The 12,084-nt window shown below is 45.6% G+C and overlaps 1 protein-coding gene across 2 annotated transcripts in view; it reads right to left on the reverse strand.

Moving 5' to 3' along the window:
- Window positions 1-12,084, reverse strand: part of MED27 (mediator complex subunit 27) — a 176,957-nt gene that overhangs the window by 12,955 nt on the left and 151,918 nt on the right. The window contains exon 6 of one of the 2 annotated variants that reach the window (XM_033137055.1): window positions 8,463-8,504. In XM_033137055.1, coding sequence (XP_032992946.1) covers window positions 8,463-8,504 — 42 coding nt within the window. Of the gene's footprint in view, window positions 1-8,462; window positions 8,505-9,658; window positions 10,225-12,084 lie in introns of those variants that run through there. The other variant, XM_033137057.1, reaches the window with a different exon arrangement.

The following is a 12,084-nucleotide window of genomic DNA, read 5'->3' on the forward strand; positions in this document are numbered from 1 at the left end:
ACAATACTTATGTGTCCTTGTACTGGAGGAAAACAATACTTTAGGACAGCAAACTTTACAGAGAGGCAACCTAGATGGCCAGGATAATAAGCAGTCCAGGGTGGCTTGTGGTGGCAGCCCCTCTACTTTGAAATTCCTGTCACATTGAGACATGGTCCAATCTCAAGGCTAGGTGTATTCTGGAAGCAGTGTGAAAATTCTTCATTTAAACTGGGTTTTGGTGGACAGGATTGGAGTCAGTGGGTTTTAATGAATATGCATACTGTACAATGAAATAGAAATAACAAACAAACAAACAAATTGTTACCAATCCCAAGTTCTTGGGTTGGGAAACAATATTGATGATGATATTATCTGATTCTTTTTCTTTATTTTTAAAACTATATTCACAGCCTCCTCCCAAGCTCTTGGGAGAGGAAGGGAAACAATAATTAATAAATTATGTTATTACAAAAAATAATGAAAAATAAGGGAGTTTGCAAAGATTCTATGATGTACTATTGGGTTTCCTCCTCAAACAAAACACCCACCCACAATAATGGTTATATTTAAATGCATGGTTTTTCTATATAATCCAATGTTTAGCCCTCTGTTGTTGAGAAAGATGTAAGAAGCTTATTCTCATTTGTGCAAAGCATGTCTGGACTTGTGTTGATCCCACCATGCAGAATGGGGGCTGCCTCCCATGTTGTTTCTAGGGGTGATTCATATAGCACCCAGCAGCTGCTGTGTGTAACCCTGAAGGGAGGTGGTCATCTGCAGCCTCCAACTATGCACTGAAGCACCCTTAAAACTATTTCCCCTTTCCAAGAAGGCTTGCCTAGTGCAAACTATGCTGCGTGTTAAGCAAAGATGCTGCTGCGGCTGATTTGCATTCTAATGCAAAGTGGCTGGTTAGGTTTCACTTGTTCTGCTGAATTTCTATGCTCCTGGTCTGTTTTTTCTGTATTTTTGTATTTCATTGTAGAAAAGAAAAGAAAAGGTTCTACTATTTGTTTGTATAGAGACGCAGGTGGCGCTGTGGGTTAAACCACAGAGCCTAGGGCTTGCTGATCAGAAGGTCGGTGGTTCGAATCCTCGCAATGGGGTGAGCTCCCGTTGCTCGGTCCCAGCTCCTGCCCACCTAGCAGTTCAAAAGCACGTCAAAGTGCAAGTAGATAAATAGGTACCGCTCCAGTGGGAAGGTAAACGGCGTTTTCGTGCACTGCTCTGGTTCACCAGAAGTGGCTTAGTCATGCTGGCCATATGACCCAGAAGCTGTACGCCGGCTCCCTTGGCCAGTAACGCGAGATGAGCGCCGCAACCCCAGAGTCTTCCATGACTGGACCTAATACAGTAGTCAGGGGTCCCTTTACCTTTTTATTTCTTTGTATACTGCCCTGGTAGCTTTGCTGAAGGGTGGCGTAAAAACAGATAAAAGCAAACAAATAAATGAAACATCAGCCTTATTTTCCAAGAAGCCCGGGGTGGCATCTCTCTCTCTCTCTTCCCAAACCCATAGCATCCCGACAGCCAGCCTTGTGCAATAGGTAGGCTGAGAGATGGTGACTGGCGCAAGGTCACCCATAAAGCTACATATCTGAGTGGGGATTTGAACCCTGGTCTTCCAGGTCCTAGTCCAACACTCTAACCAGCACACCATTTACTTCCACTCCAGAGTTCCCATCTTATCTGCTAAGCTCTCACCCTCTCTCAGTCTTATGGGCTGACCAATTTCTTCTCAATTATTACTGTTGTGTTCATATACTATTTTTCTTCTGTAATTCAAAAGTGGTGAGTAAAAATAGAAAACAGAATAAATATATAATTTACTGATGAAAATATTCCATGAAACAGGAAGCTTATACTTTCCTCCTGATTTTACCAGATCAGGGTACTCTGTGGCCATCACTAAGGAGGGTCTTCTACAAATTGTTCTGGTCCTTTTAGATTATGCTTTTCTTGACGGATAGACTCTAAGCAGGGCCCTCCCCTCTCAAACTGAAGCAACTGGTAGGCTCCTATGGGGAGCAGCATTCCTTCAGGCAACCTCCAAACCATGGCCAGACACCAAAGTGCTAGCAGCTAGAGAAAATGGGGGAGGGGGGCAGAAACACATTTTTCCAAAATATATACCTATTTTAAAATTTATTTTAACAAAATAGTTATAACAATGAGAATGTGATGTTCTTCTAGGGTTTTGCTTTTATACCGCAAAATTCACAATCAGCCTTTGAAAAAAGGGTGGGAACAAAGACCCCCAATGATGATGATAAAATAAAATAAAAAAGCTCTTACTTTTCCTTACTAGCTGGAGATGCGCAAGGAGCTAATAAAAAGGTTAAAGATCGGCACTGTCTCTGCACCTGCAGAGTTTAAAATGTCAGAAAAATGTGGAGATGTGCCAACCTTTCCTCGGCTCTTTGTATTTCTGCCCTTTCAGAGATTCCTCCCTGTATTTTTAAGCTCTATTCTCTGAGACTCACCCTGCTGGTTCGCTGGATGGTCATAAAAGCTCATTCACCCCAGAAAGGGAGTTCAAGAAAATCTCCAGGGGAACCTCTGTAAATACCTGTACATTTTAGTTGTAATGGGCCCTCTGGGAACACTCTTCCCCTATCAAATTAAACACACTCGGGGATCCTACTAATCAGGGGAAGGCACAAGTCTTGCTGACACAGCCAGAGTTTGCAAACAAAGAAGTCAAGACGAATTAAGCTCCACATGACAGGGCTGGATTGGGAAGGACGGAGGCCTTTGCTCTTTAACCCAAAAGGGCCGTGCTGTGGCTGTCTAAGAAATTAACATGTTGGCAGCTACATTGAGCAGGTAGCTCTGCAAGCTCTAGATGCTGCTTTATTGCCACTGAAGAGAGAGTAAAAAACAGTCTGGCTTTGAAAACCTGCCATTCAAAGGAAATCAATGTTGTGATATTCCAAGGGGCTACCACAGCAAGGAGTCATTGGAAACATGGCATTGCTATTGGGAGGGGGAAAGCTTAAGAAGGATGGGTAGAAACCATACACACACACACCTGCTATCAGGGAAATATTTATGTGGCTTCCCTGCCCAGTCCAATCTGGACACCAACTCCTCAAAGGATGAACCAGACCTCTGGCTGACCATACACTTGGGGAAGCAGGATCCTCCACATAGGAGCCAACTCCTAGGGTCCAAGGGGTCTTTGCCCCTACAATAAAATATTTGAGGGGGCTGCCCCAGGGGTGTAGCAAGGGGGGTGGGGCCCATGGGCAGCGCCCTGCTAGGGGTGACACTTTGGGCGTTGGCCCTGCCCCCTGGGCTTTTTAATTAATTTATTTTTTTTAAAAAAAAATTAGGCTATTTTTGGCACTGCCGGGGTGGAGCCGCAGGGGCAGACAGCGAGGAGGGGTGTCACCCCCCCTCGCTGGCCGCCCCTGCGGCTCCATCCCGGCAGTGCCAAAAATAGTCCCCCCTTCCAGCGGTGGAGCTCGGCATGGAGGCAAGGGGCGGGCCAGCGAGGAGGGGTGCCACCCTTTCCTCGCTGGCCCGCCCCTTGCCTCTATGCTGAGCTCCGCTGCTGGCTGGCTTGCGGAGTGCAAGTCGGGGCATGGAGGGGGCGGGCCAGCGAGGAGGGGTGACAGCCCTCCGCGCTAGCCCGTCCCTCTCCCTGCCCCGACTTGCGCTCCACCAAGGGAGCCCGGGCGGCGGCATAGGGTGTCTCTGTGGGCTGCAGAGACTCCTGAATCTGTCGCCCGGCACCCCTTCGTGCAGCGGCTGCTCGCGCAGGCATGAGCAGCCGTGGCACGTAGGGGTGCTGCCGCCGGGTGGCAGCTTCGGGACTTTCCCAAAGCCGCCACCCGGCATCCCGGGGCGCCGCGTGCGTCATGACGCACGCATGCGCCGCGATGCCCCGCCCCCAGGGGTGCCTCTTGGCTTCCCACCCCGGGCAGCCAAGGTGCTAGAAACGCCCCTGGGCCACCCCCCCTAAGTTGATGGGCATTGCCATTCATATGGTGTGTGCGTGCCACATCATGTGATCGATTATGTGGGGCAGGGTTTACCTGCCCCCCCAATATTTTATTGAACTTGGCACCCCTGGTCTTCCATCACCAGCCCTGGAGATCCTGAGTTTGGAGAGGAACCCCTCAAAAGCTGCCTCCAGTGGACCCTCTCAAGGTGAATGTGGGGTGATGAGTTTGAGAGAGAGGTCAAGCCAACCTTCAGCCAACATCTGAGAGTGCAGATGTTCAGACCCTCATGAAAGCATGTACCTGAAAGACTAAACTCGCATGTGACAGGAATAAAAAACCCCTTATGGGAAAGCATTCTCAGCTGGAATTAGGAATGGCCTTGTCTTCATGTTGAGCTTTTCAGTTGCTGGAACATCACAGGTCCTTAGCTTCCTGACCCTAAAAGTAGAATTCTTGACTCACACTGCTAGGCTAGATATTCTCTGTTGTTGACCTCAGAACTTTCTAATGTTGCCTCTAGACCACATTTTGGACTCAGAATGATTATTCATGCCTGATCCTGACTGGTCTATGACTCTGCATGCTTGACTTATCCTAACATCGTTTGGCAATAGAGTGTGAGACCGTAGCCTCCTTGGACTCTACAGGCTTGGAAGCCACCCGCAGACTCCCAACTCTCATCAAGCCCAGCCAACATGGCCAATGGTCAGTGTTGATGGGAGTTGTAGTCCAACAACATGGAGGGCCACAGGTTTAAGTAGGCTTTTGCAGTAATATAATGGTAGTGACAGGAGATGGGCCACCTAATTCTAGCACTAGGCTACAGAATAAAAAACAGAGCCAGAAAGACAAAAAGTTGTGCGTAAAGTGACTTTGGGGTATTGTTGTTGCACATATGGAACGTTGTTGCACAAGGTGAAAAACAGTAAATTGCCAAATATTGAGGTACAACGGAGAGCATAACAAGAATCAGCTGTTGTGCAACCAGGTTCCATTAGCACAACTGTTGCATTAGATTCCATTGTTGTGCAACCTTTGAGCACTGCCATCTGCTAGTGCAAGGGCTCTTGCAGTAGCGGAATGAGAATGCTGAATACAGCCAGATCTTTACAATTCATCAATGCCATTGACCACTGTGGGATTAGAAGGACTTCAGCTTAAGCACATTGGTTTATGCGGTCTGTGAATGGGGCTGTGTACAATGAACCTGAGGCAAGTTACATCTTACTACTGGCTTTTTAATTCCTCTGCATCAAACATTTCAAAAAGAAAGCATTTATAAATATGTGTGTGTGCATGTGTGCATGAACACACACACTCTCACACTCACTCTGTATCTAATGCTGGAATCCTAAAGCGTTAAGAGAGCCAAGCCTACAGCCTGGACCCATTTATAACGCAAAAACCCATTTAATGGCAAGAATGAAAGCTACTCCATGGGCTATAATTAGTTTAAAGCATTATTGATGAAGGATTATCATGGATGATTTTGTCCTAAGTTGCTCTACATTATACTCCTCTCTACCTGACACAAGGAATATATTTTTCAGAAGAGAGAGAAAGGTTTGCTTAATCCGTTAATTCTCACTTGTCTCTCGGGTAACAGACTAACTACTGTGTTATTCTGCCTCTTAATGCTAGTCAGGGAATGGGCTGCTACCTACCTCCCTGAAGCTATTCTTTGATCTGGAGGAAGCTGGCATCACAGGTCAAAATTATTTACTTCTGGCTGAACACAGAATCCTGGCACCAAAAGTTTCAAGAGATATCTATACAGGAATTGTAGTGGCATGCCTCCAGGCCAGGCCCAAGCTCAAGAGTCTCTTGCTGGTATTTGTTTGACAAACTTGAGCAATGGCTTTTCAAAACTTTCAACTTTTAGGAAACTATTTTCCACATCTGTTGAAGAACTCCTCCATATGTGGCATTCCAGGATGTCGCATAGGATGCTGGACAGGTCCTATTAGGTCCCTCAATATCATTCCATGTGAACCAGGTTCCTTAGCCTGTGTATTACACTGCCAGGCATATACTGCAGAGAGAGATCAGTAATCTTCCTGATCTTTCTACTGAGAAACCATCAATACACTCTGACATATCACAAGATTCCTCAGAACAGTTTGTAAACCACTGTACCAGATGGGGAAAATATGACAGGAAACTAAGCAAAGTATATTGGACTTTTTAAGTTCCTTCAACTTAAGACTTGGATCCCATAAAATGAGAACGGGTTTAGTTTAATCTTGGAATGTCAAATCATCCCCCTGGGATTGGGATTAAAGCAGTTGAGGCACATCTGCTAGTGTCTAACATTTTTGACCTGGTCTCCTTATGGAGGTGATTTTTACTCAACATCACAGACACCATTAGGCAAGTGGTTACATACACCTCATCATCAATAGCTCTTTTAATGCACCAAAAGTCTTGTAATTCTTAGGTCATTCATCAACCCTTAGAACTTGAAATAGGCATAGAAACCAACATTTTATAGATTCATAGGAGAATGATTTAAGCATTTCTCTCCCGGATGTGTCAAATCACATTTAATATGGACACTTAAAATAATAATCTTTCTTATTTTGAAAGAAAAATGGTAAGTTTAAACATATACATGTAGATGCATGTGTGTGCCTGCCCACACCTGAAACCAGGATCTTCGTCACCAGCACTCTGACTTGCTAGGTAAGCCTGTCAATGGAATGTAGAACCAGACAGAGTGAATATTATTAGCTGCACTGGTCAAACAGGATCAACAAGGACCTATAAAGCCCCAGACTCAAAACCAGCTTCTAGGCCTCAGCAACTTGTCAGGATTCCAGGTATTTTGCTTTGCCCTGAGCATTGTCTTCTTTACTGTTGTCCCAGTGCTGATGAGATCTCTGCCCTGCCTTGGGCTGACAACCTGTTTCTTGGACGTGGTAACCAACACCTGCTGAGGCCTAACATGTTGTAAAGGAAAAGGGACCCCTGACCATTAGGTCCAGTCGTGTCCAACTCTGGGGTTGCGGCGCTCATCTCGTGTTAGTGGCCGAGGGAGCTGGCGTACAGCTTCCAGGTCATGTGGCCAGCATGACTAAGCCGCTTCTGGTGAACCAGAGCAGAGCACGGAAACACCGTTTACCTTCCCGCTGGAGTGGTACCTATTTATCTACTTGCACTTTGACATGCTTTCGAACTGCTAGGTGGGCAGCAGCAGGGACTGAGCAATGGGAGCTCACCCCATTGCGGGGATTCGAACCGCCAACCTTCTGATCAGCAAGCCCTAAGCTCTGTGGTTAACCCACAAACATGGTAATCTTTACTCACCAACTGTGACCCTGCCACGCAAGTGGTCATTTACAATACCATTACTACAGTTTCAATAGCTCTTATAAAGGACCAAATGTCTTGTAATTTGTGTGTGTGTGCATTAGAGAGTGTGTATCAAAAGCTCAGCTTACACATGAAGTATAAGAACCGCAACAAGAATTCATGAATTTACAGAAGATTAAAATGAAAATTCACATGAAAACTGAACTATCCATCCAATCCTGGTTGTTACATATTACATTCCTGCATTGCATGGGGTTGGACTAGATGACCCTTGGGATGTCTTCCAACTCTACAATTCTATGTGTCTATGTTTACAAACAAAGTTCAAGGCAAAAATGATAATATAGCCAACAACTGAGACTACATTCCAATAGGAGTCTGCTAAGAGATTAAGTGAGAGCTGGACCATAAAGAAGACTGATCGCCAAAGAATTCATGCTTTTGAATTATGGTGCTGGAGAAGACTCACGGACTGCAAAAAGATCAAACTTATCCATCCTTAAAGAAATCAGCCCTGAGTGCTCACTGGAAGGACAGATCCTGAAGTTGAGGCTCCAGTAATTTGACCACCTCATGAGAAGAGAAGACTCCCTAGAAAAGACCCTGATGTTGGGAAAGATGGAGGGCACAAGGAGAAGGGGATGACAGAGGATGAGATGGTTGGACAGTGTTCTCGAAGCGACTAGCATGAGTTTGGCCAAATTGCAGGAGGCAGTGAAAGATAGGTGTGCCTGGCGTGCTCTGGTCCATGGGGTCACGAAGAGTTGGACACGACCGAACAACTGAACAACAACAACAACAACAACAGCAGCAGCAGCAGCAGCAGCAGCAGCAACAACAACAACAACTGGATCTATAGACTTAACATCCTAATACTTCACAGACCTAATATAGAAGACAGAATGAAATTGAGTGGGTTTTTTTAAACCAAATTGTGAGCTCTCTGAATATGCAGAGAATTACTTCAACCTGTTCTTAAAATGGTCACCTTGCCTTCTAGCACATCTGTGAAGCTCCAAGTGTGTTGAGGAAGGTGGAATCCAGAACAGTTGCCAGAACATTTAACTAAACAAGCATTCAATTACTTAAGCATGCATATGCAACCTAAGAGACAGTATGTGCACATTTTGAAAGCGGTGTATATATAAGGTCATATTCAAATATGAAATAAAATAACGTAACATAAAGCAGACACCATTTAGAAACAAAGAAACTTGCCTTTTGAAACACTTGATAGCTGGACTTGGACCATATGTCAAGCTGCAGGAAAAGAAACAAGCCCCATATTATCATCATCATCATCATCATCATCATATGTGTATCTTCATCTGAGGATTACAGGGGAGTTTACAATATAAAAACACAAAAATATGTAACATAGTAACAAACAAAAACAATACCTCCCCCCCCCCCCCAGTTTAAAAGGCCATAGGTTGTTTAATTAGGCCTGGAAGAAGAGGAATGTTTTTGTGTGGTGCCTAAAAATATGCAACGATGGCGTCAGGCGAGTTCACAAGTGGGAAGCCACCACAGAAAAGGCCCGTTCTTGTTTTGCTGCCCTCCAGACCTCTCATTGTGGACACAAACAAGCAAGAACATCAGGGTCTGGGACAGTGCATATAGGGAGAGGTGGTCCTTGAGATATTGCAATCCTGAGCTGGTTAAGGCTGTATAGGTCAAAACCAGTGCTCTGAATTGGGCCCAGAAACTAACTTGCACACAGTGCAGTTGGGCTAGGATTGGCATTATATGCTCAAACTGTATTGCCCTGGTGAGGAACCTCACCACCAAATTTTGCAGCAGCCTTTTTCAGAGGAAGTCCTATGAATAACACATTGCAGAAATCTAACCTAGATGTTGCCAAAGCACAGATGACAGACAGGTTAGCCCTGTCCAGATAGGGGTGCAGCTGGGCCATCAGCCAAAGCTGATGGAAGGCACTCTGCCCCACCAAGGTCACCTGAGCATCAAGTGACAGCAATGGATCCTGGACTACTCCTAAGCTGTGTACCCCTTCCTTCAGAGGGAGTGCAAACCCATCAAGAATGGGCAACCTACAATCTATCAAGTCCAGAGAACCACCCACTAACACTGCCTGAGCCTTATCCGGATTAAGCTTCACTTTACTGACTCTCATCCAGTCCATTACACATCCACTGCCACACCTGCAGATGCAAAGGAGGAATAGAGCTGTGTGTCATCAGCATAATGCTGACAACATACTTCAAAACTCCAGTTGACCTCATTCAGAGGTTTCATGTAGATACATGTTCAACAACACGGGATAAAATCAAACCCTGAGGAACCCCAAATGGAAATGAAGAACACTCACCAAGCATCACCCTCTGGACCATCCAAGTAGGACCGAAACCATCACAAAGTGGTGCCACCCACCCCCAACTTGGACAGTCGCTTCAGAAGGATACCATGGTTGATGGTATCAAAATACACTGAGAGGTTAGGAAGAATTAACAGGGACACATTTCCCTTGCCTGCCTCTTGACAGAGATCATCATAAAGGGTGACCAAAGTGGTTTCTGTGCAAAAACTGGGCCTAAATCCTGACTGATATGGATCTAGAAAAACAATTTCCTCCAATAGCGCCTGGATCTGACCCATGACCACTCGCTCAACAACCTTGCCCAAGAAGAGGAAATTGGCAACTGGTTGGTAATTACTTAGATTTTCTGAATCCAGTGAGTGTTTCTTAATGAGTGGTTTTGCTACTGCCTTCTTCAAGCAGACAGGGCCCTCTCCCTCTCACAAGGAAGCATTAATACTTCCCTGGTCCAGCCAGCTGTCCCTTCCCTGTTAGTTTTTCTCAGCCAAGAGGCCTATGGGTCCAGAACACAAACTGTCACCCTGACCAATCCAAGCGCCTTGTTTGCATCCTTGAGACTTTCTAACTGAAACTCTTCCATCATAACAGTACTCTGGACATCTCTTGAAATTCATCTGCTGTAACAGTAGAGTCAAGGTCCTGGCGGATGCAAGCAAGATTAACATACATGAAATATTAAGAAACACAGATTCATTCCACCTTTTTTATTAGACTGATTCCTCTTGGAATTATTCCTGACAACCAAATTTAAACTGGAATCCTAAACATTTCCACTAGATAAGGGGCCCAGTGCACATGCAACACAAGGCCTATTCAGGCACCCACCCTCACATGAGGTAGGAGCAGGGCTGGCCCACTCATAAAGCAAGGTGAAGCAACTGCCTCTGTCAGCAGGATCCACAGAAGCACCAAATCCAGCCTCTGAGGAATGCATTGCCCTCTGTTGCTGCTGCAGTGCCAGGGTTCCTTGGAGGCCCAATCTGCTGCCTCTTCAGCGGCTGCCTCCACAATGGCCTCTTGGCAAATAGGAGGGACTGCTGGTCTTCCTCCTATGGAGGAAATCACAGGGGCTGCCCTCTGGGGTCTCCTGGACTCTGTACCTGCCTTTGATTACCAGTTCTACCATCAGGTAAGGTTGCTTTGACCCTCACCCTTGTTCCTGATGTATATCTTCAATCCTCCCTTCTTCCCTGGTGTGGGGGACACCATTTTATGGCTTACCTCAGGTGCTAAAATGTCTTGGGCCAGCCCTGAGTGGGACAGTGGGTCTGTGCATGGTCGAGCCTGCATAGACACAAATGCTGCCTGCATGCTAGAGATATGGCTATTTGTGGAACTACCTCCTGAACATGTATCAGCTGTCCCTGTGAGCAGTAACTCTGAGTGCCAGCACTTTAAAATGGGGACTGGAAATACACTGGCAAACAGCTTAATTAGTACAATACAGACGTAATGTGAACTGACTGCATGGCACCGAACAGTACCTAGGTGGCCACAATTTTGCACCAGCTGAAATTTCCAAACTGACTTCAAACTCAACCTCATGTTGTCTGGGCAGCCTCAGTGCATTACAATAGTCAGGACCCCACTAGTGCATGGATTAACTGAGACAACTGGGATACCTTCCCTAGCTCCTATAAAGGATTCTTGGCTGCCATCATCTGGGAAAACTTGGTTGGTCCTTCAGGGGAGTGTGCAACCTCAATCTAAGACCAGCCAAAAACCTCTATCCCGAGCAGTCTGTTTCCCTACTTATAGTGCCTCCATTTTGTCTGGACTAAAGTCTCTGCTTGTTCTACCTCATTCAGCCAAAAACCGTTTCCAGGCACCAGTTCAGGAGTTCAACAGCCTCCCTGGGATGAAGAGGTGGAAAAGGGACACACAGCAGTGCCATCTGTATATTGCTGATGCTTCAATTCACATCGCTGGGTGACTTTCCCGTTTGCTACTAGGCTAGAGCTTAAATGCAATGCTGTCCTCACATACCTGACTGAGTGCCAATCTTGCTCAAATGGTTGCACTGATGAAAATAAACCAAAAGCCTGGTTTATCTTCTGTTGTTTCTTCTGTAATAATTTAGGCTGCTATCCTAACCTCACATACTTTGGAGTAAGCTCTATTGAATTCAATAGGACTTTTTCTGAGCAGACCTAGTTAGGAATGAACTTTTGCACGGGCATCTATAGAAGTTTTCCTGCAATTACCTATTTCTGTACTGCCACAATATAAACTCATACAAACAAGTCCTCCTGGGCTACTTCACCCTCCACCTAGACAGCACAATCGCTTCAAATCATTTGGAACAGGTTGTGCTGATCCATGTGAATATTTAACAGTGTCAGAACTGTGTCTGTAACAAGGGCATCTCTCATAAAGCCTTGATGCAGTCTTGTGTCCACAACATAAGCAATTCAGTGACAAGTGACACAGAAAACATTTAGCTGAATTAAGCCAGAAAACTGGCCTACAGGGACCAAATAAAATGCCCCCCCTTGAATA

The sequence above is a fragment of the Lacerta agilis genome, chromosome Z (assembly GCF_009819535.1).
Source record: "Lacerta agilis isolate rLacAgi1 chromosome Z, rLacAgi1.pri, whole genome shotgun sequence".
NCBI classification, from domain to species: Eukaryota; Metazoa; Chordata; class Lepidosauria; order Squamata; family Lacertidae; genus Lacerta; species Lacerta agilis.